Genomic DNA, 22369 nt, shown 5'->3' with positions numbered 1-22369 from the left:
CACAGCTGTATTGACCCTTCCCTTTGTTGCTTTTAATATTCTCTTTTCCGTTTTTCCATTTTAATTGTAGTGTGTCTTGATGTGGTCCTTTTGTGGTTTATCCTGTTTAGAATTCTCTGTGCTTCCTGGACTTGGATGTTTGTTTCTTTTCCTAAGCTATGTCTACAAATATGTTCCCTGCTTCTTGCTGTCTGTCTCTTCTTTTTCTGGGACCTCTGTAATGTTAATATCAGTACATTTGATGTTGTTTCAGTGGGGTCTTAAACTGTCCTAATTTCTTTTTATTATTTTTTTTGTTTGTTTCTTTTCAGCTTTAGTGATTTCCACTGTTCTGTCTTCCAGCTCACTAATCTGTTTTCCGTATCATTTAGTCTTCTGTTCCTTCTAGTGTATTTTTCCTTTCAGGTGTGGTATTCATCTGTGTCTAGTTCTTCTTTATATTTTCTTTTTGTTAGAAACTTCTAGTTTCTCACTTGGTTCATTCATTCTTCTCCCTGGTTTTTTGATCATTTTTACAACTGTTAACTTGTACTCTTTCTCAGGTAGATTGCCTGTCTCCACTTCACTTGGTTGTTCTTCTGGGATTTTATCTTGTTCTTTCATTTGTAACAAGTTCCTCTGTTGCCTCATTTTGTATATTTGGTGTTTTTGTTTCCGTGTATCTGGTAAATTGATTATATTTTCTGACCTTGAAGAAATGACCTTTTGTAGGAGACATCCTGTGAGTCCCGGCAGTGCACTCTTCTTTATATGCTCTAGGTAACCAGAGTTATATGCTTTAGGGATACCTTCTATGTGGGCTGTGGCGGGCTGACTACTCTTGGCAGTCTGGTAAGCACAGTTTGTTTGCCAGGTTCTGTTGTCCAGAGATTGCCCTCTGCTGGTTGGCGGGGCTATATCGTGAGGTGACCAGTTGTAGGACCCTTGTGGGCCCTGGGGTTAGTGCTGGTTCACTGGTGGGTGGAGTTGGGATCTAGAGGATCATATGGCTGGTGCCTGCCCATCAGTGGCTGGGTGAAGCAGGGTCCTTAGACTAGTGCCAGCCCACTGATAGGCAGTGCTGGGTGTTGGGGTCTAGATGCAAGGCCAGGGGGTCCCAGGTCTGGTGTTGGATTGCTGGTGTGTATCACCAGTTCAGGCACAGCTGACTTTGTGGTCTGGGGTGTCCTGAAGCTTGTTTTGACTTGCTGGTTGGCAGGGCTATGGCCCATGCCATCCTACGGCTGGTACTAGCCTGAAGGTAGGCTGTGGGGCTGCAGTGGTCCTGGATCTGGTGTCTTACTTCATGGTGAATGAGACTTTTCCCAAGACTAGACCTGGCTTGCTAGTGAGTGGAGCCAGATCCCAGGATTTCTGGGTTTAGTCCCTGCCTCTCAGCACACCCGGGTACACTGGCTGCAGGTCCTGGGCATCTTGGGTCTTGTGCCTGCACATTGGTGCACGGGGCCAGTTCTGGGGCCCTCTGCTGGGCAGAGCCGTGTCCACGGGCGACTGTGGGCTTGGGGTCAGCCCATCTGCTGTTAGTGGGGCTGTGTCTCTGACCAGTTAGTGGCTTGGCCTGACAGTACTGATTCCTGCAGACTGGAGGGTGTGAGAGGGTTTGCTCACACCTTCCTTGTAATATTCAGTCAACTACAGATTTAATTATTATATTTACTTGATCAAGGAACAGTATTCATTGACAACAGTTATGAACAAATTCATTTACTAATCTCAAAATGTGCATGTAGGCTCAGTTGGAAAGATGGACAGAATGTTTCATTAAAGATTTGAGCCAAGGCCAGAATATATGATGTTAAGTCTTTAAGTCAATCAGAAAGAATATAAAGATCCATTTTGTTCCCAGCCTTATACCTAATGGGAGATGGTTATAGAAGAAGCAAAATAAATTGTATTTGCCCTCAATATAATGCAGGTAGGATGGCCAGAAATAAATGTATGCTTCTTACATATTTCAAGTTGCTGGAAAAGTTTTGTGAAATATACCTTGAACAAAATTTTGAATCAATTGAAGTAGAAAAGCAGGTAAGGAAATGCAAGTGGCACATGAGAGCAGATAAAATCCTGAAAAATGTATGGTGGATGATATTTTTGGTAGATGATAAGAATATTTTAGTAGCTAAGATTTTATTAATGAATTTATTTGAGTCAGATCTTGGAAGCCAATAGGATGATGACTTCTGTGAGCAAGAAAGTTTACAATAAATAGAAACAGCAAAACCAAGAAATAAGGAGGTGTATTAACATAGTTAGATTTTGGGATTATGGTACCTCTGAAAGCATATAAACAGTCCTTTTTAACAGTAGACTATTTTAGCAATTACTTTTCACAGATGATTTTGTGTTTTCTCAGGAAATCAAGTCCTCACCATCAAAAATAATTTCTGGCCTATTAATTACTATAACATGAAGTATGCACACTGAACCCTCAGAGAGTGAAGCCACATTTTTATATTTATGCTTTTTATTCACACATGACACTGAAAATACGTGTGAGGAAAGAAATGGTTTAATGAATTTTTCCTGGATTTTTTTTTTTTTTTTTTATTTAGGTATTCTTTATAAACACCCAGAAAAATATACGAACAATGTTTCTTAACCAGCTTTTGCACAATACTAAGTCTTAGTTAACGTAAACAATCATATAAACATAGTTCATGTGTGTAAATTCAGGAAACACGCTTGCGCCCAGGTTTTAAAGTCTGTTACGTTTTAAAGGTTTTAAAGGCCTTACACTGGGTGGGAAGAAGGGTCCTGGCTGGCAGAAGAGCCCCCTGCGAGGCCGCCCTGAATAAACGCGCCCGGGCACTGCTTATCCTTCTAATCTTCACGGGGTCCACTGGGGGTTTAGGAAAGGAATGGCAGAAATCTTCCACTGTGGCAGGAGATGCTGGAGCTTTCGGCTTAAGTTCCAGTGGACTGAGACGTGTGCCAGAGATGGGCCTGGAATCAGAGAACTCAAAACTGGATGCATGGACGCTGAAGGAGGATGGAGGTCTGTTTTCTGGTGTTCTTGAAGATGCAGGCCCAAATAGTTTTCTTAGGTCTTCCCGCGGTGTAAATGGTCTTTGGGTCCTAACAGTTCGTAAGGCATTTCGTGCTTCACTTATGATTTCTGCACTGGTCTTCTGCTTGGACAGTGAAGGTCGGTAAAACGGATCCAGCTTTTCTAACTTTTTATCATTTGGAGACAACATCTTTCCTTTTAAAGTGCAACGTTCTTCGGGAAGACACCACACTTAGGGCGGCTCGGCCGCCTCCCTGCAGAGCCAGGTAGCTGCTGGACGGGCGGAGTGGGCCAGAGGCCGAGTTGGGGGTGGGCGCGCCCTGGATGTGTTTATATGAACTGTTCTGTCTATGTTGTATCTACATGAGCACATGATAATCTTGAATGAAGTAAGGATAAAGGGGAAACTGCAGCCTGCTGTTTCTTTTGGCTCTTGTGCTAAGGTGGCCAGCCTTTTGACCATTATTTTATCTGAAGCAATTAAGTATTCAATGCTGCTAATCCAAACAAAAATTTAATTTCTGGTTTTTCCTGTTATTCTTACCTAAAATATACTGATCACTCTTGTCTTACTGATTTTTCCAGCTAAAAAAATTATTAATTTAAAAGTACAGTTACAGCGCTTTCATTCTTATCCTCATCAGTTCAGTTCAGTCGCTAACATGTCCAAGTCTGTGCAACCCCACAGACTGTAGCACGCCAGCCTCACCTGTCCATCGCCATATCCCAGAGCTTGCTCAGACTACTGTCCATTGAGTCAGTGATGCCATTCAACCATCTCATCCTCTGTTGTCCACTTCTCCTCCTGCCTTCGATCTTTTCCAGCATCAGGGTCATTTCTAATAGGTCAGTTCTTCACATCAGATGGCCAAAGTACTGGAGACTCAGCTTCAGCATCAATCCTTCCAATGAATATTCAGGACTGATTTCCTTTACGATTAACTGGTTTGATCTCCTTGCAGCTTAAGAGACTTTCAAACCACAATTCTTTTTCAAACCACAGTTCTAAAGCGTGAGTTCTTTGGTAGTCAGCTAAAAAAGCTGACTTTTTGGTCTAACTCTCACATCCGTACATGACGACTGGAAAAACAGTAACTTTGACTAAATGGACCTTTGTTGGCAAAGTAATGTCTCTGATTTTTAATATGCTGTCTAGGTTGGTCATAGCTTTTCTTTCAAGGAGCAAGTGTCTTTTAATTTCATGTCTGCAGTCATCATCTGCAGTGATTTTGGAGCCCAAGAAAATTAAATCTGTCACTGTTTCTATTGTTTTCCCATCTGTTTGCCATGAAGTGATGAGACCAGATGCCATTATCTTTCTCTTTGAATGTTAAGTTTTAAGCCAGCTTATTAACTGTCCTCTTTCACTTTCATCAAGAGGCTCTTTAGTTCCTCTTTGCTTTCTGCTATAAAGGTGGTGTCATCTGCATATCTGAGGTTATTGATATTTCTCCCAGAGATCTTGATTCCAGCTTGTGCTTCATCCAGCCCAGCATTTCTAATGATGTACTCTGCATATAGATTAAATAAGCAGGGTGACAATATACAAATTTGACGCACTCCTTTCCCAATTTGGAACCTGTCTGTTGTTCCATGTCCAGTTCTAACTGTTGCTTTTTGACCTGCATACAGGTTTCTCAGGAGGTAGGTAAGGTAGTCTGGTATTTCCATCTCTTGAAAAATTTTCCACAGTTTGTTGTGATCTGTACAGTTAAAGGCTTTGGCATAGTCAATGAAATAGATGTTTTTCTGGAATTCTCATGCTTTTTGTAGGATCCAGCCGATGTTGGCCATTTGATTTCTGGTTCCTCTGCCTTTTCTAAGGCAGCTTGAACATCTGGAAGTTCTCGGTTCACATACTATTGAAGCCTCACTTGGGGAATTTTGAGCATTACTTTGCTAGTGTGTGAGATGAGTACAATTTTGCCTTTCTTTGGGATTGGAATGAAAACTGACCTTTTCTAGTCCTGAGGCCACTGCTGAGGATTTGTTGGCATATTGAATTCAGCACTTTCACAGCATCCTCTTTTAGGATTTGAAATGACTCAGCTGGATTTCTGTCACCTCCACTAGCTTTGTTCGTAGTGATGCTTCCTAAGGCCCACTTGATTTTTCATTCCAGGATATCTGGCTCTAGTTGAGTGATCACATCATTGTGGTTATCTGGGTCATGAAGATCTTTTTTGTATAGTTCTTCTGTGTATTCTTGCTACCTCTTTTTCTTCTGGTTCTTTTAGGTCCATACTGTTACTGTCCTTAATTGTGCCCATCTTGGCATGAAATATTACCTTGGTATCTCTGATTTTTTTGACGAGATCTGGAGTCTTTCCATTCTGTTGTTTTCCTCTATTTCTTTGCGTTGATCACATAGGAAGGCCTTCTTACCTCTCCTTGATGTTCTTTGGAACTCTGCATTCAGATGGCTATAACTTCCCTTTTCTCCTTTGCCTTTCACTTCTCTTCTTTTCCCAGCTATTTGTAAGGCCTCCTCAGACAACCATTTTGCTTTTGCATTTCTTCTTAAGGATGATTTTGATCACCACCTCCTGTAGAGTATCATGAACCTCCGTCCATATTTCTTCAGGCACTTTGTCTATCAGATGTAATCCCTTGAATCTTATTTGTCACTTCTACTATACAATCATAAGGGATTTTATTTATGTCATACCTGAATGGTGTAGTGGTTTTCCTGCTTTCTTCAATTTAGTTTGAATTTTGTAATAAGGAGTTCATGCTATGAGTCACAGTCAGCTCCTGGTCTTATTTTTGCTGACTATATAGAGCTTCTCCATCTTTGGCTGCAAAGAATATAATCAGTCTGAGTTTGGTATTGACCATCTGGTGATATCCATCCGTAGAGTCTTCTCTTGTGTTGTTGGAAGAGGGTGTTTGCTATGACCTCCTCATAGTTTCAGATAACTAGAAATATGTGCAACCCCATGGACTGTACAGTCCATGGACTTCTCCAGGCCAAAATACTGTGGTGGGTAGCTGTTTCCTTCTCCAGGCGATCTTCCCAACCCAGGGATCGAACCCAGGTCTCCTGCACTGCAGGCAGATTCTTCACTGTCTGAGCTACCAGGAAAGCCTCTGTAATAGCAACTTACCTCAAAGTATCTGTGAAAATTAGAAGATTCATTTGAATGGATTCCTAGCTCAACTCCTTGGCTGTTCCTTCTTGAAGAAGCTAAGTTCCTTCTTCAAAAGGGCTTTTTGAGGATCAGATTTACATCTTTTTTAAAAAATTTTAATAACATCATACTTAGTGATTAACACATGGTCCTTATAAGCATAAAATGGAAGTAGCAGCCTAATTGGTTGATATAATGATGACCACCTCATTATTCTAATATGTATGTGTTCATTTTTGTGCACAGTATTGTTGTAAGTATGTCTCTGATTCTTGGAAAGTATTTCAGTATCATTTAAGAAGAAATTAGTAGTTTTATTTATAATATCAAGTAGACACATCAAGACTAATTTTGAATTATATACCAATTATTCTGTAAACTACGCTATTAAATGTATGGAGTATAAAATATTTTTAGAAAGACCTTTAAATATGTATTTCCATCCATATGTAATGAGATTTATGGACTTTTCCTACTGTACATAATATAGATACCTTCAGAGACAATAGTAAAATAATGAATTATTTTAAACAATAATTTTAACCTAGTTTTTACTATACCTGATATTATAATTCCTATTTTTAAAATGAAGCTGTGCTGTTTGTGTTAGTTATGAAAAATTCCTTTCTAGTAAAAAGGGTAAAAAGCCCCAGACTGTAGAAGTATTCAGAGTGGTACTGTATGTTATCTAATTGAAAAACTTTCTGGTAGAAGTACAGTTAAGTAGACTGATAATATTCTGTTTCTTACATTTGCATATGATGAGTTGAAAGCAGATACTGAAAAGTAGGGGTAACAAAAACTTTATTTTCAGTGGAAACTCCAATGATTGGTGAAAGTTGTTTTAACTTTCACCATGAAACAGTATAGCCTATTTTCAACTATGTTGGTTAAAGCCTTGTGAAGCACCTTAGAGAGGTCTACGATTGCATTAAAGAAAAAACAGATTTCTGTCGTCACCTTGGCACTCTTGCCAGTGTGAAAGCACTGCAGGTCTTTCTGCTCCCAGCTTGTCACCCAGCCCTGAGGCCAGCTGGCATCCACTACATGTAGCAGGCTATCATGCTAGATACTTGGAGAAAGTTCCTTTTGGTTACAATATAAAACCCACTCAGACTGCCTTTAGCAAGTAAAGGGGACGTATTGAAAGCTTATGAGGATTTCTCATGAAAGAGAGCAAAAACCAGGTTTTAGAGCCTGGAACTGGAAGGCCACAGGCAGTTTCTGAACTTCTTCCTTAATTTCCCTTCTTTCTCCTCATGCCTTTCTCCCCACAGGCTATCCACTTTTCCTGTATTCCTTGGCATTGCAGCCTCCTAAACATTATTCATAATCTAGTAAACCCTGGCATTTGTCTTTATCACCAAAATCTCTTAAATTCTATTTTATAAATATGTATTTTTCCATTGGAATATAATATAAATGTAGCTGTCAGAGGCCTCTCTCAGAGTGGGGGTGGGGAAGGTACAGCTAAGCAGAAACTGCTGAAACTACCTGTTTACTGGAGTTACAGTTAATCCTGACCACCTTTGTTGTTTCCTGCCATTTCACTGGCACTTTCTGGCACGGTGACCTCTAAATAACTCCACTCCCATCATCTTCACTAAAAAGCGACTGGCATTTTAAGTCTCCCAGAATTAGTAGCAAGGACTTCTTGTCTTGAGTTGACAATTCACAATACCTTGATATTGTAGCAAAAATGAAAGCTTTTCTAAACTGCATTACATACAAGATATTTAAACTAATATCACAGAAAGCAGAGGAAAAGGAAAGTAGCACAATAGCACATGTATACTGAAGCATAACTTAATTTTTCAGTGTGAGACATGGGCAAGTTTCATAGTAGGAAAAATTAATTTCCCTTAATTTCACAATATAGAATTTTAATGTTGAAAGAAATGGAATGATAGAGTGAGTCATCTAGCAGAAAAGATCCACTGAATCATCTGGCAAAGAAGCTGGAGAAGAACTAGCCTCCTCTGTAGACTTCATTGAAAATGTCCCATTTCAGCCATAAAGTGCTCTTTAAACCAATAGCATAAGTAGTTAACAGAACAGTAGTGCTTTTTCTCAGCACGGGGAAGGTGGCTGATCTGACTTGTTTATTTTTACTAAGTTTATTTTAGGGACATCTCTGAAGCTGTATGGAGAAATCACCCAAGTTTCCGATTGCACTAGGGGAATGACTTCTAGAGCATTAGACATAAAGCACACACATAGGAGTAACATCTCACTTCCTTAAGGTATAATAGTTAGGATCATGACCTGGAAGGCTGATCATCTTTCCTTACACCACTCTTCAAAATCAAGTGAATTAATTTGTCTTTGCCAAAGATTTAGTCTCAGTCATGACTTTATTTCTATTTTTGGATTTAAATAATTTTCGGGGGTTATAGCAGCTGTATTGTAAGGGTTAAGTTAGAAAATAGGCTGCGAATGTTAGTCACATATCTTGCAGCTGAACTTCAGTTTCTCTGCTTCAATATTTTTGTAAAATGAGGATATGAGGATAGTCCTGGTACATAAAATAATGTAAAAGCCTATATGAAGATGTTAGTGACTTAATGTTTCTAATATGCCAGTAATTTCTAACTGCTATTACATTTAAAGAAACAAAAACACCCTTTAGAATTGTAACCCATAACTATTTCTAGCCTTGGAGACCTTTACTTACATTTCTTCCTCATTTTCTTAAAATTCTTCCTGCAGTGTAGCAAGAGCCCTTCCTGATGACTCAGTGATTGAACTCAGTAACTTAATACTTTTAGGTTTTGAGCCATTCTTCCATATTTTTACAAGGTTAAAAAAATCTTACTTTTGGATTCTCTCCAACCTCCTTTATAAGACAGGAATCGGGAGGAATGGAGTGAGGAAGATGGGTCATGACGTAGCTAAACTGCTTCCTGCTTAGTCACTCCTGACAGTTTCTCCTGTCAGAGGGTTATTGGGTGGTTGGAGGTTGCTCCTCTTATATCTCAAACCAATGTAAGATTTTTCATTTATGGAACAGGCTGCTTCTGTTTACTTTCTTTTTAAGTTCAGTTCATTAGCTCAGTCGTGTCCAACTCTGTGACGCCATGGACTGCAGCATGTCAGGCTTCCCAGTCTATCATCAACTCCTGGAGCTTACTCAAAATTATGTCCATTGAGTCAGTGATGCCATCCAACCATCTCATCCTCTGTCATCCCCTTTTCTCCCGCCTTCAATCTTTCCCAGCATCAGGGTCTTTTCCAGTTGAGTCAGTTCTTTGCATCAGGTAGCCAAAGTTTTGGAGTTTCAGCCTCAGCATTAGTCCTTCCAATGAACACCCAGGACTGATCTTTAGGATGGACTGGTTGGATCTCCTTGCAGTCCAAGGGACTCTCAAGAGTCTTCACCAACACCACAGTTCAAAAGCATCAATTCTTTGGCACTCAGCTTGCTTTATAGCCTTATTCAAATCTAAACATGACCTTTTGTCGGGCAGGACTTCATACTTTCCTGATTGATAATGTTAAATCATTTTAGAATTAGACTAATCTCATGAAAAATTTAAAATTACTGATTTCTAAAAAGATTTATTTGGAAGTAATCTTAATGAAAATAAATCTTCTTTGGATAACACTAACTTAAACTATATGCTGGATTTTTCTTTTGGTTGTATACTCATTAGCTTCATTTAATTTTCAGTAGTATAATAATTTTTCATAACAAATGGCTATGCGTTAAAAACAATTAGCTCAGTATGTACATGAGAAATTTTACACTTCAACTTGATTTTTCTTTTTTCATTCAAGGGAAATACAAAGGAAATAATAAGTGACAAGTATCTTTTAAGGAGCTGACTTGTCATTTTAACCTGTGATCTGTTTCATTGTGATGAATGTTTTAAACATCAACTTGGGAAAATATTTACATTGAACCTATCTCTCCCTACCTTTAGTAAAGTATTTTTATTGTTTTTAGACATGAAAATATTAAAAGCTACCAATTAAGTTTTGTCATTTTGCAAAATGCTTATTGTTAACCATTTTCTCAGCAACTGGAATTTTTAAACCTATTTTATTTCATTGCCTTTTTTCTTCATTATGACTAATTTTCTTTAGATTTAACCTTTTTATAAAATGTTTTGAATCTTAGAATTTTTCTCAAACCAGTTACTGACATTGAGCACCAAATGACTTCTCCTGGTCTACTGAATCAGATTTGAAGGGAACACTAGTAATGAATACATCGTTTTTCTCCAATCACCAGTCTTCAGATGTTGGTTTGTTGTCTGTTGATTAAGAAAAAATATCACCACCAGTATAAGTTATTTTAAGTCCAGGGGGAGCTAAACCACTGGCCAGTTATAAGCTATTAAAAGTCCAATCTGTTTATATCTAACTTCATTTGACTCCAGCCTATCCATTAGCCAGCTTTTCCAAATCTTTCCCATCTTCCAAGATTCAGTCTTCTTTAACCATACTATGCTTTTTTGTTTGCAGTCTTCCAAAATTCTTGAAATAGCCAGCATTCTAAGTGCCATTAATCCACTCCTTCTCCACTCATTATGATTTTTTCTTTAGAATTGTTATAAATAACATTTTGTATTTGTCTTCTGGCCTTTACTATAAAGGCGTACCTTTTTATTGTGCTTTGCTTTATTGGATTTTGCATGTGCTGCATTTTTTTATGAATTAAAGGTTTGTGGCAACCCTGCGTCTAGCAAGGCCGCTGGCACCATTTTCCCAGCATTTGCTCGCCTTATATCTCTGTGCCACATCTTAGTAATTCTCACAGTATTTCAAACTTTTTATCATTATTGCATTTGTTATGGTGATTTGTGATTTTTGCTGTCACTATGGCAAAAAGATGACTCACTGAAAGCTCAGGTGAGGGTTAGCATTTTTTAGAAATCACATTTTAAAGTTAATATATACATTTTTTAAGACATAATGCTGTTGCACACTTAATAGACTATAGTACAGTGTAACCAGCTCTTTTCTGAAGTATAATTGATTTAAAATATAGTATTTTAAATATGTTTCAGATATACAGCAAAGTGATTCACGTATATACATGTATTTTTTCAGATTCTTTTCCATTATAGATTATTACAAGGTTGAATGTAGTTTCCTATGCCATAGAGTAAATCCTTATTGTTTATCTATTTTATATATAGTGGTATGTACCTGTTAACCTCAAACTAACAATTTATCCCTCACCAACTTCCCCTTCACGTTTAGAAACCATAAATTTTTCTATGTCTGTGAGTCTGTTTCTGTTTTGTAACTTCATTTGTATTATTTTTTAGATTCCACATATAAGTAATATAATGTCTGTCTTGGTCTGATTTACTTCTCTCAGTATGATTGATAATCTCTGGGTCCATCGATGTTGCTGCAAATGGCAATATTTCGTGATTTTTTTATGGCTGAGTAGTATTCCATTGTGGATCGCTTTCACGTCTTCTTTATCTGTTCATCTGTTTGAATGAACATTGCTTCTGTGTCTTGGCTATTGTAAACAGTGCTGCTATGAACACTGGAGTGCATGTGTCTGTTTGAATTAGCGTTTTTATCTTTTCCAGGTATTTGCGCACAAGTGGGATTGCTGGATCAGATAGTGGCTCTGTTTTTAGTTTTTTAAGGAACTGCCACACTGTTTTCCATCAGTGGCTATACCAGTTTACATTCCTAGCAACAGTGTAAGAGGATTCCCTTTTCTCTGCACTTTCTTCAGCATTTACTATTTGCACTTTTTGATGATGGCCATTCTGACTGCTGTGAGCTGATTCTTTGTTGTAGTTTCAATTTGCATTTCGCTCATAATTAGCGATGTTGAGCATCTTTTCGTGTGCCTCTTGGCCATCTGTATGTTTTCTTTGGAAAAATGTGTATGTAGGTCTTCTGTCCGTCTCTTAATTGGGTTTTTTTGGGTTTTGATATTGAGTTGATAGCTCAGTTGATAAAGAATCTGCCTGCAATGCAGGATACCTGGGTTCGATCACTGGGTTGGGAAATCCACTGGAGAAGGGAAAGGCTACCCACTCCAGTATTCTGGCCTCCAGTATTCGGGACTGTATAGTCCATGGGGTTACAAAATGTAGAACACGAGTGAGCGACTTTCACTTTCATTGAGTTGTGTGAACTGTTTGTGTATTTTGGAAATTAACCGCTTGTTGGTCACAGTGTTTGCAGATATTTTCTCCTAGTCCATAGGTTATCTGACATAACTTTTATATGCACACGCAAGCCAGAAAATTCATGTGGCATTTGTTTTATTATGATGGTCTGAAACTGAACTCTCAGTATCTCTGAGGTGTGCCTGTATTTTGCCTTGCCTTATGGTTGTCTTAAACATATTACTCTGTTTTTTTTTTTTTTTTATTGGAATCTAATTTCCTTTAGCAGCATCTGCTATATTACCAAATCCAGTGCCTTGCACATAGTCGGTGAGTTCTAGTTGTTTGACAGGCACAGCTGTCTGTCATTCAAATTTGTATCTGAATTTACAAACTTACTAATATCTGTAATTCTCAACCTACATTGGTAAGATGCAAAGTTCATTACCCAGGGTCCAAGCAAAACAGAGATCCATCTTCATTTGTAAGCTGAGATGATCAGACTCTACTATCATTAGGCCGTGTTTTGCTTTAGATCTCTCTTTCCCTTCAGTATTTTATTATAAAAATTTTCAAATATAAGTAATTATACAGTGCAGACCCATATACTGATCACTTAGATTCTCTGATTAGTACTTTGTTTTGTTTGCTTTGACATTTCTATCCATGCTTCTGTTCACCCATTAATCCATCTTACTTTTGGATGCATGGCAAGTCACATTGCAAATCTCAGTCACTTCACTCCTAAAGGGTACTCTTTACTCTCAGTACTCTTTACTTCATCATATTAACTTGAGTTTAGTGTTTCTGACCCACCTCCAGTTTTTTTTAAAAACAAAATATTACAGATATAGATAAAGCCCCTTTCAAATCCCTGCTGTCTCCCTCCCTTCTCAGAGTTCATTGTTATGTATTTTTAGTATATTTGTTTATATTCCTAAACTAAATAAACTTTTAAAACATACATGAATGGTATCTCTAATTTCCTTTGCAACTTTATTTTTGCTCGATATTGAATTGAGATTTATCCAGTTCCTGTATTTACTTTCTGTGGTACCTGGTTTTGGCATTTGGCATCAGTGAAAGATGTAGACTCTGGAATTGTTTTGCTTATTTTTGTCTGTTGAGTTTATTATGATTGGAAGAACCAGTAAGTTGGAAAGGGTAAAACAAGAATACCTAAGTATTAATCTTTGATTGTACCCTGTAAATTTATAAATTGATCCAAATATATGGATGAGAATTAACAAACATTAATTGCTGAGGTTTTTCATCATTTAACCACTTTATCATTAATTTTGGACTGACTTTTTTATGTGGCTATAGTAATTGTACCCACATATTGAATGCAGGTGGTTGAGATCTAATCCATGTGTTCATAATGCATTTCTTAGCACCCATCAGTGTTCTTTTTTTAAGAGCCAGTGCAGCATTGAGGAGGATGTTTAAAGATATCCTTTTCTATTAATATAGCACAGGAAGTAACATAGATTACAATAGTTTTGACACTTTCTACATTACTACAGACCCAAATTAAAGGGTTTACATTTGCTCCAGTATTTAACATCATTATGTTGTCAACATTTTTTCCCAATCTCACCAACATGTTAGACATTATGAATGTTTCCTTGTATATTAAGCCTCAATTGGAGTTATTTTTTTAATTTACATTTTTATATGAATTTCATAAAAAATTATGCAACATTTCACAGGTACTAATTATATTTCACAGTTCTTCTTTAAAAGTGGTAAACTTTTATTTCCACCTTAATGATAAAATAGTTGCAAATATATACTAATTAATTTACCAGGTCAACACTTGTCACCTTACCCTTTTTTCACTTCCCAATCCTCTGTAGTAACACTCCCTAATAGAATTTTCTGTGATGATGGGAATGTTTTATATTTGCACTATCTGATATGAAAGCCATTAAAGTGCAACTGAGGAGCTGAATTTTTAACTTAATTAATTAAAATTTAAATAGTCACATATGGCTAGAGGCTACTGTATTGGACAGCACAGCTCTATAATCTCTACCATCCAGTAAATGGCTCTTGCAGTTATCCAGTTCCACACGTTTCCAAATCCCATCAATACATTTTGTCTGCTAGCCTCTGTCATCTTTCTCTGACATTTGATTGATTGTCCTTATTTTACAAATCTTTTCCTTCATTCTCTCCTGATTCATAGTCTTCCTTATTGTCACTTTATGACTGATACTGATGTTTTTGGATGTCTACTTTGGACCATCTTTTCATTGTTGCATTATACATTCTCTCAGAACTGATTTTAGCTATTCATTCAACATTTTCTAATATCTACTCTATCAGATACTGGAGCGGGAAAGAACTTACCCTTTCTTCTAGGAACTCCCCTGGCCTCAGCTCACTTTAGTGCTGAAGATAAGATCTCTCTTCCTCCTCTGTTTCCTTCTCCTAAGGACTAGACTTGGTACGCCACTTCCTTTTGACAGGTGCTTCAAATTACATATTGGGCTTCCCTGATAGCTCAGGTGGTAAAGCATCCACCTGTAATGCAGGAAATCCCTGTTCAATTCCTGGGTCAGGAAGATCCCCTGGAAAAGGGAAGGGCTACCCACTCTAGTATTCTGGCCTGGAGGGTTCCATGGACTCTATAGTCCACGGGTCCCAAAGAGTTGTTGTAGGCAAATGAGCGAGTTTCACTTTCACTTCACTTGAATTACATATTAGGTACTGACCTTAGCTCCCATTCCCAGTTCCCTCCCCACTGAAATAAAACCTTCTACCCATGATTTTTTATATTATTATATCCATATTGCTTCTTTTTTTTTTTCCATGTTGCTTCTTAATTACTCAGAATTAAGCCCCTAATCTCATCTTTCTTTAACACATCATGTGACATTCATAGTTCCACACATCATGTGACATTCATAGTTCCAGTTCTCAGGAACCCCATAGCATTGATTCTTAACCATTCTTTCCCTGATGTATCAAAAAGATCCACTTCCAGCTTCCCTCATAATTCAGTTGACAAAGAATCCGCCTGCAATGCAGGAGACCCCAGTTTGATTCCTGGGTTGGGAAGATCCACTGGAGAAGAGATAGGCTACCCACTTCAGTATTCTTGGGCTTCCCTTGTGGCTCAGCTGGTAAAAAATCCGCCTGCAATCTGGGAGACTTGGGTTCCATCCCTGGGTTGGGAAGATTCACTGGAGAAGGAAAAGGCTACCCACTCCAGTCTTCTGGCCTGGAGAATTCCATGGACTTTATATTTATAGTCCATGGGGTCGCAAAGAGTTGGATGTGACTGAGCGACTTTCACTTTCTTCTCACTTTTTCCTGCTTGTAGATTTTGATCTGTTTGCTAATTGTTTATAAGTTGAGATCTAAGCTCCTTAAAAGAAAGCTTTTCATGGCCTACTTTGAGAGTGAGCATGCTTTAAGCTATGCCAAGCCAATTGAATTTCTCCAAAATGCTGTTTCATTTTCCTCCTCCATATTTTCCTAACACCAACTCCTCATGTTTAAAGAATTGGTTCTTGAGATGGTGAATGTGGTCTTCATATTGATTTTTTTTCAATGTGTACATGGTTAATGTCAGTAGAAAGTGAAGGATGACTCGAGATAAAACTAAAACCAAAATAAAAGCATTAATGATATAATTTTAAATATAGTCATTGATGTTAGAAATAAATTGGATGTTAAACATTAAAGAAATTATAATACCATTTTCTAATACTCCCTTCTCTAGACAAAGCTAGAATGTTTTTTCTTTTTCCATCATCAGCATCACCATTTTTAACATGCATTAAATGCTTCCTGTAGAGCAGACACTATACTGAGTGCTCTTTATTAGCTCAATCCTTACAACAGCATAGTTAGGTCTGTATGTACTGAAACTGGCACAGAAGGTGCGTAACTTCCCCTTGCTTGTTTTTCGGTTGTGTGATTCTTCTCACTAGTCTATCAAAGTGGCTTGTATCATTTTGCATTCCCACCAGCAATGAATGAGTTCCTACTGCTCTGCATTGTCACCAGAAATTGGAGTTGTCATTGTTTGGGATTTTAACAATTCTAATAGGTGTGTAGTGGTGTCTCATTTCATCATTATTTTAATTTTCAGTACCCTTAATAACATATGATGTTTGAACATCTTCTCACTTGCTTATTTACTATCTAAGTGTCTTCTTTGGTGAGGTTTGGCTCTTTTGCCCATTTTTAAATTGAGCTTGTTTCTATTACTGAGTTTTAAGAATTTTTTAATATATTTTGGATACCAGTATTTTGTCGGGTATATGCCTTGCAGTGATTTTTCTCCCAGTGTGTAACTTGTCTGTTCTTTTAACATTGTCTATCCCAGAGATATTTTTAATTTTAATGAAATCCATTTTTTCTTTCTTGGAATATACTTTTGGTGTTATCACCCAGATTTTTTCTTCTGTTTATCTTCTAGAAGAATTATAGTTCTGTATTTTACATTTAGGTCTATAGTCCATTGTGAGTTAGTCTCTATCTGGATTTCGCACATAAATGGTCAGTTCCTCCAGCACCCTAGTTGTCTGCTCTTTTTTTTTGAATTGCCTTCACTCCCTTCTCAAAGAACAGTTGCAATTTGTATGAATGTATTTCTGGGCTCTTCATTCTGTACAACTGATCTCTTTGTTCTTTTGATAATACTGTACAGTCTTGATTACGGTGGCTTTATAGGAAGTTGAGTGTCAGTTCTATGACTTTGTTGTTTTTCTTTAATACTGTGTTGACCATTCTGGGTCTTTTGCCTTTCCATATAAACTTTAGAAGCAGTTTGTCAGTAATCCACAAGATTACTTGTTGCGATTTTGGTGTAGTGACTGTTGAATTTATAGATCAAGTTGGGAAGAACCAATATCTTAACAATAGTGAGTTTTCTTATCCATGAATGTAGACTATATCTCCATTTACATAGGAGATATCGCAGGTTCAGTTCCAAACCACTGTAATAAAGCAGATATCATAATAAAGCAAGTCACATGAATTTGCTGCATCTCACAAATTTTGATAAGTTATATTTTTGACATATTTTAAAATTTCTGTTGAGACTTCTTCTTTGATTTGGGTGTTATTTATCAGTAGCAGTATGTTGTTTAATAGAGCTTCCCAGGTAGCGCTAGTGGTAAAGACCCTGTTTGCCAATCCAGGAGATGTAAGAGATGCGAGTTCAATCCCTGGGTTGGAAAGATCCCCTGGAGGAGGGCATGGCAACCCACTCCAGTGTTCTTGCCTTGGAGAATCCCATGGACAGAGGAGCCTGACAGGCTACACAGTCCATAGGATTGCAAAAAGTTGGACACAACTGAAGTGACTTAACATGCACGCATGTATGTTGTTTAATCTCCAAATATTTGGGGATTTTTCTAGCTATCTTTCTTTGGAATTTTAACTTAATTTTCCACTGTGGTCTGAGAGCATACTTTTAAATTTGCTAAGGCATGTTTTATGGCCTGAAATGTGATCTATCTTATGCATGTTCCATGTGAGCTTAAGAAGAATGTGTAAAGTCCAAAACAAGTTTCACCAGGTCCAAATTAAGATTTCTGCAAGGGCTGAACTTACAGTGGACACTTCAAGGGAGAATCTCTTTCCTGGCCTTTTCCAGTTTCTGGAGGCTACCTGTACTCTTTGGCTGGTAGGGTAGCTCCCTCCTCCTACCCTACAACTATCTTTAAAAGTCATCACTCAACTTCTGTTTCTGTGATCACATTTCCTCTCTTTTTCTGCATTTTGTTCTTAAGAACATATGTGATTACATTTTATTTACTTGGATAATACAGGATAATCTCTCCTTCTCAAAATCCTTAATACAAATACACCTGCAGGGTCTCTTGTACCATGTGAGGTAACATGTCCGTAGGTTCCAGGAATTAGGATGCGGACATCTCAGCTGTGGGGTTGGAGGATATTCTTCAGTTCACCGTGGTAGTAGAGTCAGGATTTGAACTTGATACACCTGCTCTTGGAGCCACTTCTGTGCTCTTTCTGGCTTCCCTGTCACTTCCACATCTAAATAGCTCCTTTATGGTGTGTTTTTACTTGTCTGCGTTTACCATTAGGATGTGTCTCTCCTGAAACCGGACATATCCTTTTAAGCCAAATGAATTCAGATCAAGGAAATTATGTGGAAATCTTGAGGTATCAACAACAGAGAAAAGAATTGTTTTTGATTCCTCAGTCTTTTAAGGCTGTGTGTATGTCTGACTTCTACAGTTTATTCATTTACCTCCTAATATTAATATAATTTATAAATTAAGTATTAAGATAAGTATATGCATATTTACCTAAATTCAAGTAGTTTCCTGTGGCTAATGGCTGTGTAATTGCTATGATTCCACTAAACTACTATTATGGAACTGTAACATATATCCTAAAGATGTTTGTCTGAAATGAAAATTCTAACAACTCATTTTGCCTTAAGTTTTGGTTTCTCTTTTTGTGGGAACAGAAGTAAGGACTAGAATGATGTACATTTTAGAGGAGTTTTATGTCATAGTTTGTTATGCCAAATAGTCTTGCTTCAGTCACTGGACAGCATAATTAATGGTGAAAAAATTTTGGTAGTTTATCATGTCCTTTTATTCCTAGAAGCACTTTATGAGCCTTCAGCTATTAACACAACTATAGTCAGATACTGTGTGAAACCACATTTAGATAGTGTTTTCATTATGCTGGCAAATTTAACTATATTTCTGTGCAGTGTATGTGAGTCCCACCCAAACTTTAACCTGTTTCCATTTTGATGAGGTCCAATCAAGAGAAAAAGCAACAACAAAAAAATCTTCCTGTGTGGCCTGTAGATATCAAGTCTGAAGATTATTAATACATTTCCAGCTTGGGACCATAAGCAAACAAACTCTTCCACAGATAACTACACCCTTCCTGTTTGGGATTGAGTTTACTGTGGAACAGATTTCGGAAATATGTTTCTGACCGTTGTGAATTTTATTTATAAAACTTTGGAGGGTGAGGTCCTTCCTTTAACAAAAAACTAATGATTTCCTGTCTAATGCCCAACCAGTGCATTTTAAGTAGTCTTTGTAGAAAATTTACCCTGTGGTACAGAATTACATTGCTTTGGGAAGTTCTGATTGTTCTTGTCAGCTAATGTACAAAAATTTGTCTTTTCAATGAATAATTCAAAAAGGACTTACAATTAAAAAATAAAACAGAGCCTTTAAATGCTTTTATTATCTTGTCTCCAGAGAATAGTTTGCAGTTTAAATAAATGCATGAACACATTTTAAATACAGTTTTACTTTTGATATGCAAATCTGTACTACATTTATGTTCTGTAAGTATGCTAAACGAAAAGTTACAGTTTAGGTAAAACAGATTTACATTAAAGAATTTGCAGGTTAATTCACAGTGTAACCTTATCCTCATCTAGTACATCTGCTATAAAGAAGTCTATAAAATTTAGGCCACCCACAAAGTGGTCTGCTGAGGCCAATGGTTGGTGTTAGAATGCTGTTATTATGTGGGTTGACTGGTTTGGTAAGGAATTTACCTCCACTAAGACTGTAAAAAACATCATGGTTCTGACTTCCCCCATGGGGACTGCACTGGCTTGACTTATGTTAGATACTCTCTGTTTGTTAGACCAGTACTGTGCCCCATTGCATTGACATCCTGGGTAATATCATGTGGATGGTATACTGTTTCCTAAGTTGGTTTATTAGTCAGTAATATTAATTCTGGGTCATGTAAACCTTGAGATAAACTGGAATAAATATTTGGTTTAAATAGTCGAATTAAATTTAATGGCTATTAGGGGTAAATTTTGTTCACTATTTAGAAAAACCGTGTGTGTGTTTTAGTGTTGAGATGGAGAAGGCAAACAGGATTTTATATTTTAATTTCTGGGTCATTTGAAGAACTTATTCTTTGGGGCTTATGAATTGTTTTCAAGAGCACGGAAGTGAATTTACTATAATTTGGCAACCTAGTACTAAGAGTCAAAAACAAATACTCTTCTTTAAATAGCTATTTTAAGGGATAAAAAAATATAGCAGACATTTAAAAATACAGCAGCAATCACCATGACTAGCAGTGATCATTTGAGGAATGAGAACTATCATGAATGAAGCAATGTCTCAAATCACTTCTGAGGTTTTAAAAAGTGAATAAAATCCTTTTTCAGAGAATGAACATGTTGATTGTTTTTGTTAAATTTGGAAAAATTAAAACAGTACTTTTAAATCATATAATTGGTATTTAATTTTCATGGTGACTTAACTAATTTTCTTTAAATACATGAATTACAGAGTATGAAAAATAGCATAGAAATCTAAAATGCATTTTGTGACTGCAAACTAAGGAAATGACCTTTAGTGTGGAGAAAATTTAGGAGTTTTTAAACAGGAAATAATATTTGATTGCCATTGGTAAAAATTATATATACATATTGAAATATTAAAATATATACATTAAAGTGGAAAATATATATACATGTATACATGCATATACTATATATACATCTGTGTGTACACAAGTGTATGCATGAACATGTGTGTGTGTTTGATCTGAACTCTGCCTTGGTGATTTTAACTATGGTCAAACATTTATAACTTGAAAAGCTTTTTTCAAATAAATACTTTCAGCCTTCTTATAGTTGTTTGTTGTATACTAAACAGAATTTTGAATCTATCATCTGGTCATGATTCAAACAGATAATCATGAAGTTAGGGAGGGGCTTGCAATCTTATTTCTTCCAAACAAGTAAATGAATAAAGCTATCAGCATGTCTTATCTAGCTGGCATTTGTTCTTAGTTCTTCTCATTTCTAGTCTTAGGTCCTATTAGTAGACTGCATCATGCTTGACAAATGCTATGCCTAACTTCTATAGTCAGTGATGTGGTATATCAGTGCCTTTCTACTCATTCAACTTGCCAGCAAACCTCAGAGATCGTGGTTTAAATGGCCTTTGGCAGTAGTGTTCACTCAGAGCAAGAGAGGTTCTGTGTCTCCCTTTTAGATTTCAGTATCATAATTCTGTCGACTGAATCAGCTCTATGTTTGGCTAATTATTCTTAGTAACCACAGTGTATTTATCTTTCTAGGTTTACCGACAAGACTGTGAAACTTTTGGGATGGTTGTGAAAATGCTGATTGAAAAAGATCCTTCATTAGAAAAGTCTATACAGTTTGCCTTGAGACAGAATTTACATGAAATAGGTGAGCGGTGTGTTGAAGAACTCAAGCATTTTATTGCAGAGTATGACACTTCTAGTCAAGATTTTGGAGAGCCGTTTTAGATTGCTTTCTTAGGCAAAAAAAAATTTCTAGATTTTTTCCCCCCCTGGATTGTGTAAATCCTTAATATATAGAATTTTTGTGAAGAGAAATACTTTATGATAGTTGACCATATTTCCAATATCAAATAAACATCTAAAAATAGTCTGTTTAAGATATTTTAATTAGAATCTTTTTTATCTACATGTAGAGCCTTCTAATTCATACTTATCTTTTTTCCCCCTCTCCTAAAACGATGGGTCAATTAATTTTTCAAGCTTTCTTGAAAATGCAGTTCAAGATTTCCGTACTTACAGGACATGTCCTGTAGTCTTCCATTGTTATGTGATCATTTGTTTGGTCACACTAGTGTAATTTATAGGTTAGAATACATTCCACTTAAACACTTGTAATCTTTTTGCATTTCATAGTCAGTGATACCATGTGAAAATGTTAGAATTCTGAGTTGTATTTTATTGACTTGTTGCTTGCTTACCTTAGGCTTTGTAACTTTCAATATGTTTAAGTATATTCAAATAAACTGAATACTTTGGTATCTTGGGGAATATTTGCTTTGAGGATAATTCTCATTGTAATAAAATAGAGCATTTAAATCTCTGAAAGACACCTCATAATAAAATCCTGTTTTCCAAGTAAATGAACTCAATGTCTTCTGTTAAAATAATCCTGAAACGCCTGACTAGTCTCACTGTTGCGTGAGTCTTAAATATTATCCACATAGAAAACTAACAGAAGGGGAAGTTGGAGATGAAAGATGAGGCCTATTTTAAAATTGCGATTTCTTTAAAAATTTCTAACCAAAAGAGAAAAATTTAGAATATGGGGAAGTAGTGGAGTTCATTTTATCTATAGGCCCATATTCCCCATCTCAAGAAAG

At 36.8% G+C, this 22369-nt stretch overlaps 1 protein-coding gene and 1 pseudogene across 7 annotated transcripts in view; one reads left to right on the top strand and one right to left on the bottom strand.

Moving 5' to 3' along the window:
- The window catches only part of PPHLN1 (periphilin 1), a 150470-nt gene extending 128341 nt beyond the window's left edge, over nucleotides 1-22129 (top strand). For all 7 annotated transcript variants that reach the window (XM_065934599.1, XM_065934595.1, XM_065934597.1 and 4 more), the window contains one exon: nucleotides 21300-22129. In XM_065934599.1, coding sequence (XP_065790671.1) covers nucleotides 21300-21494 — 195 coding nt within the window. In that variant the 3' untranslated portion in view covers nucleotides 21495-22129. The remainder of the gene's footprint in view (nucleotides 1-21299) is intronic.
- LOC136166376 (armadillo repeat-containing protein 2 pseudogene) lies at nucleotides 2706-3234 on the bottom strand (annotated as a pseudogene).
- Nucleotides 22130-22369: the final 240 nt, after the last annotated feature.

The sequence above is a fragment of the Muntiacus reevesi genome, chromosome 4 (assembly GCF_963930625.1).
Source record: "Muntiacus reevesi chromosome 4, mMunRee1.1, whole genome shotgun sequence".
NCBI classification, from domain to species: Eukaryota; Metazoa; Chordata; class Mammalia; order Artiodactyla; family Cervidae; genus Muntiacus; species Muntiacus reevesi.
The sequence above is the reverse complement of the archived record's forward strand: the minus strand, read 5'-3'. Positions and strand labels throughout refer to the sequence as shown.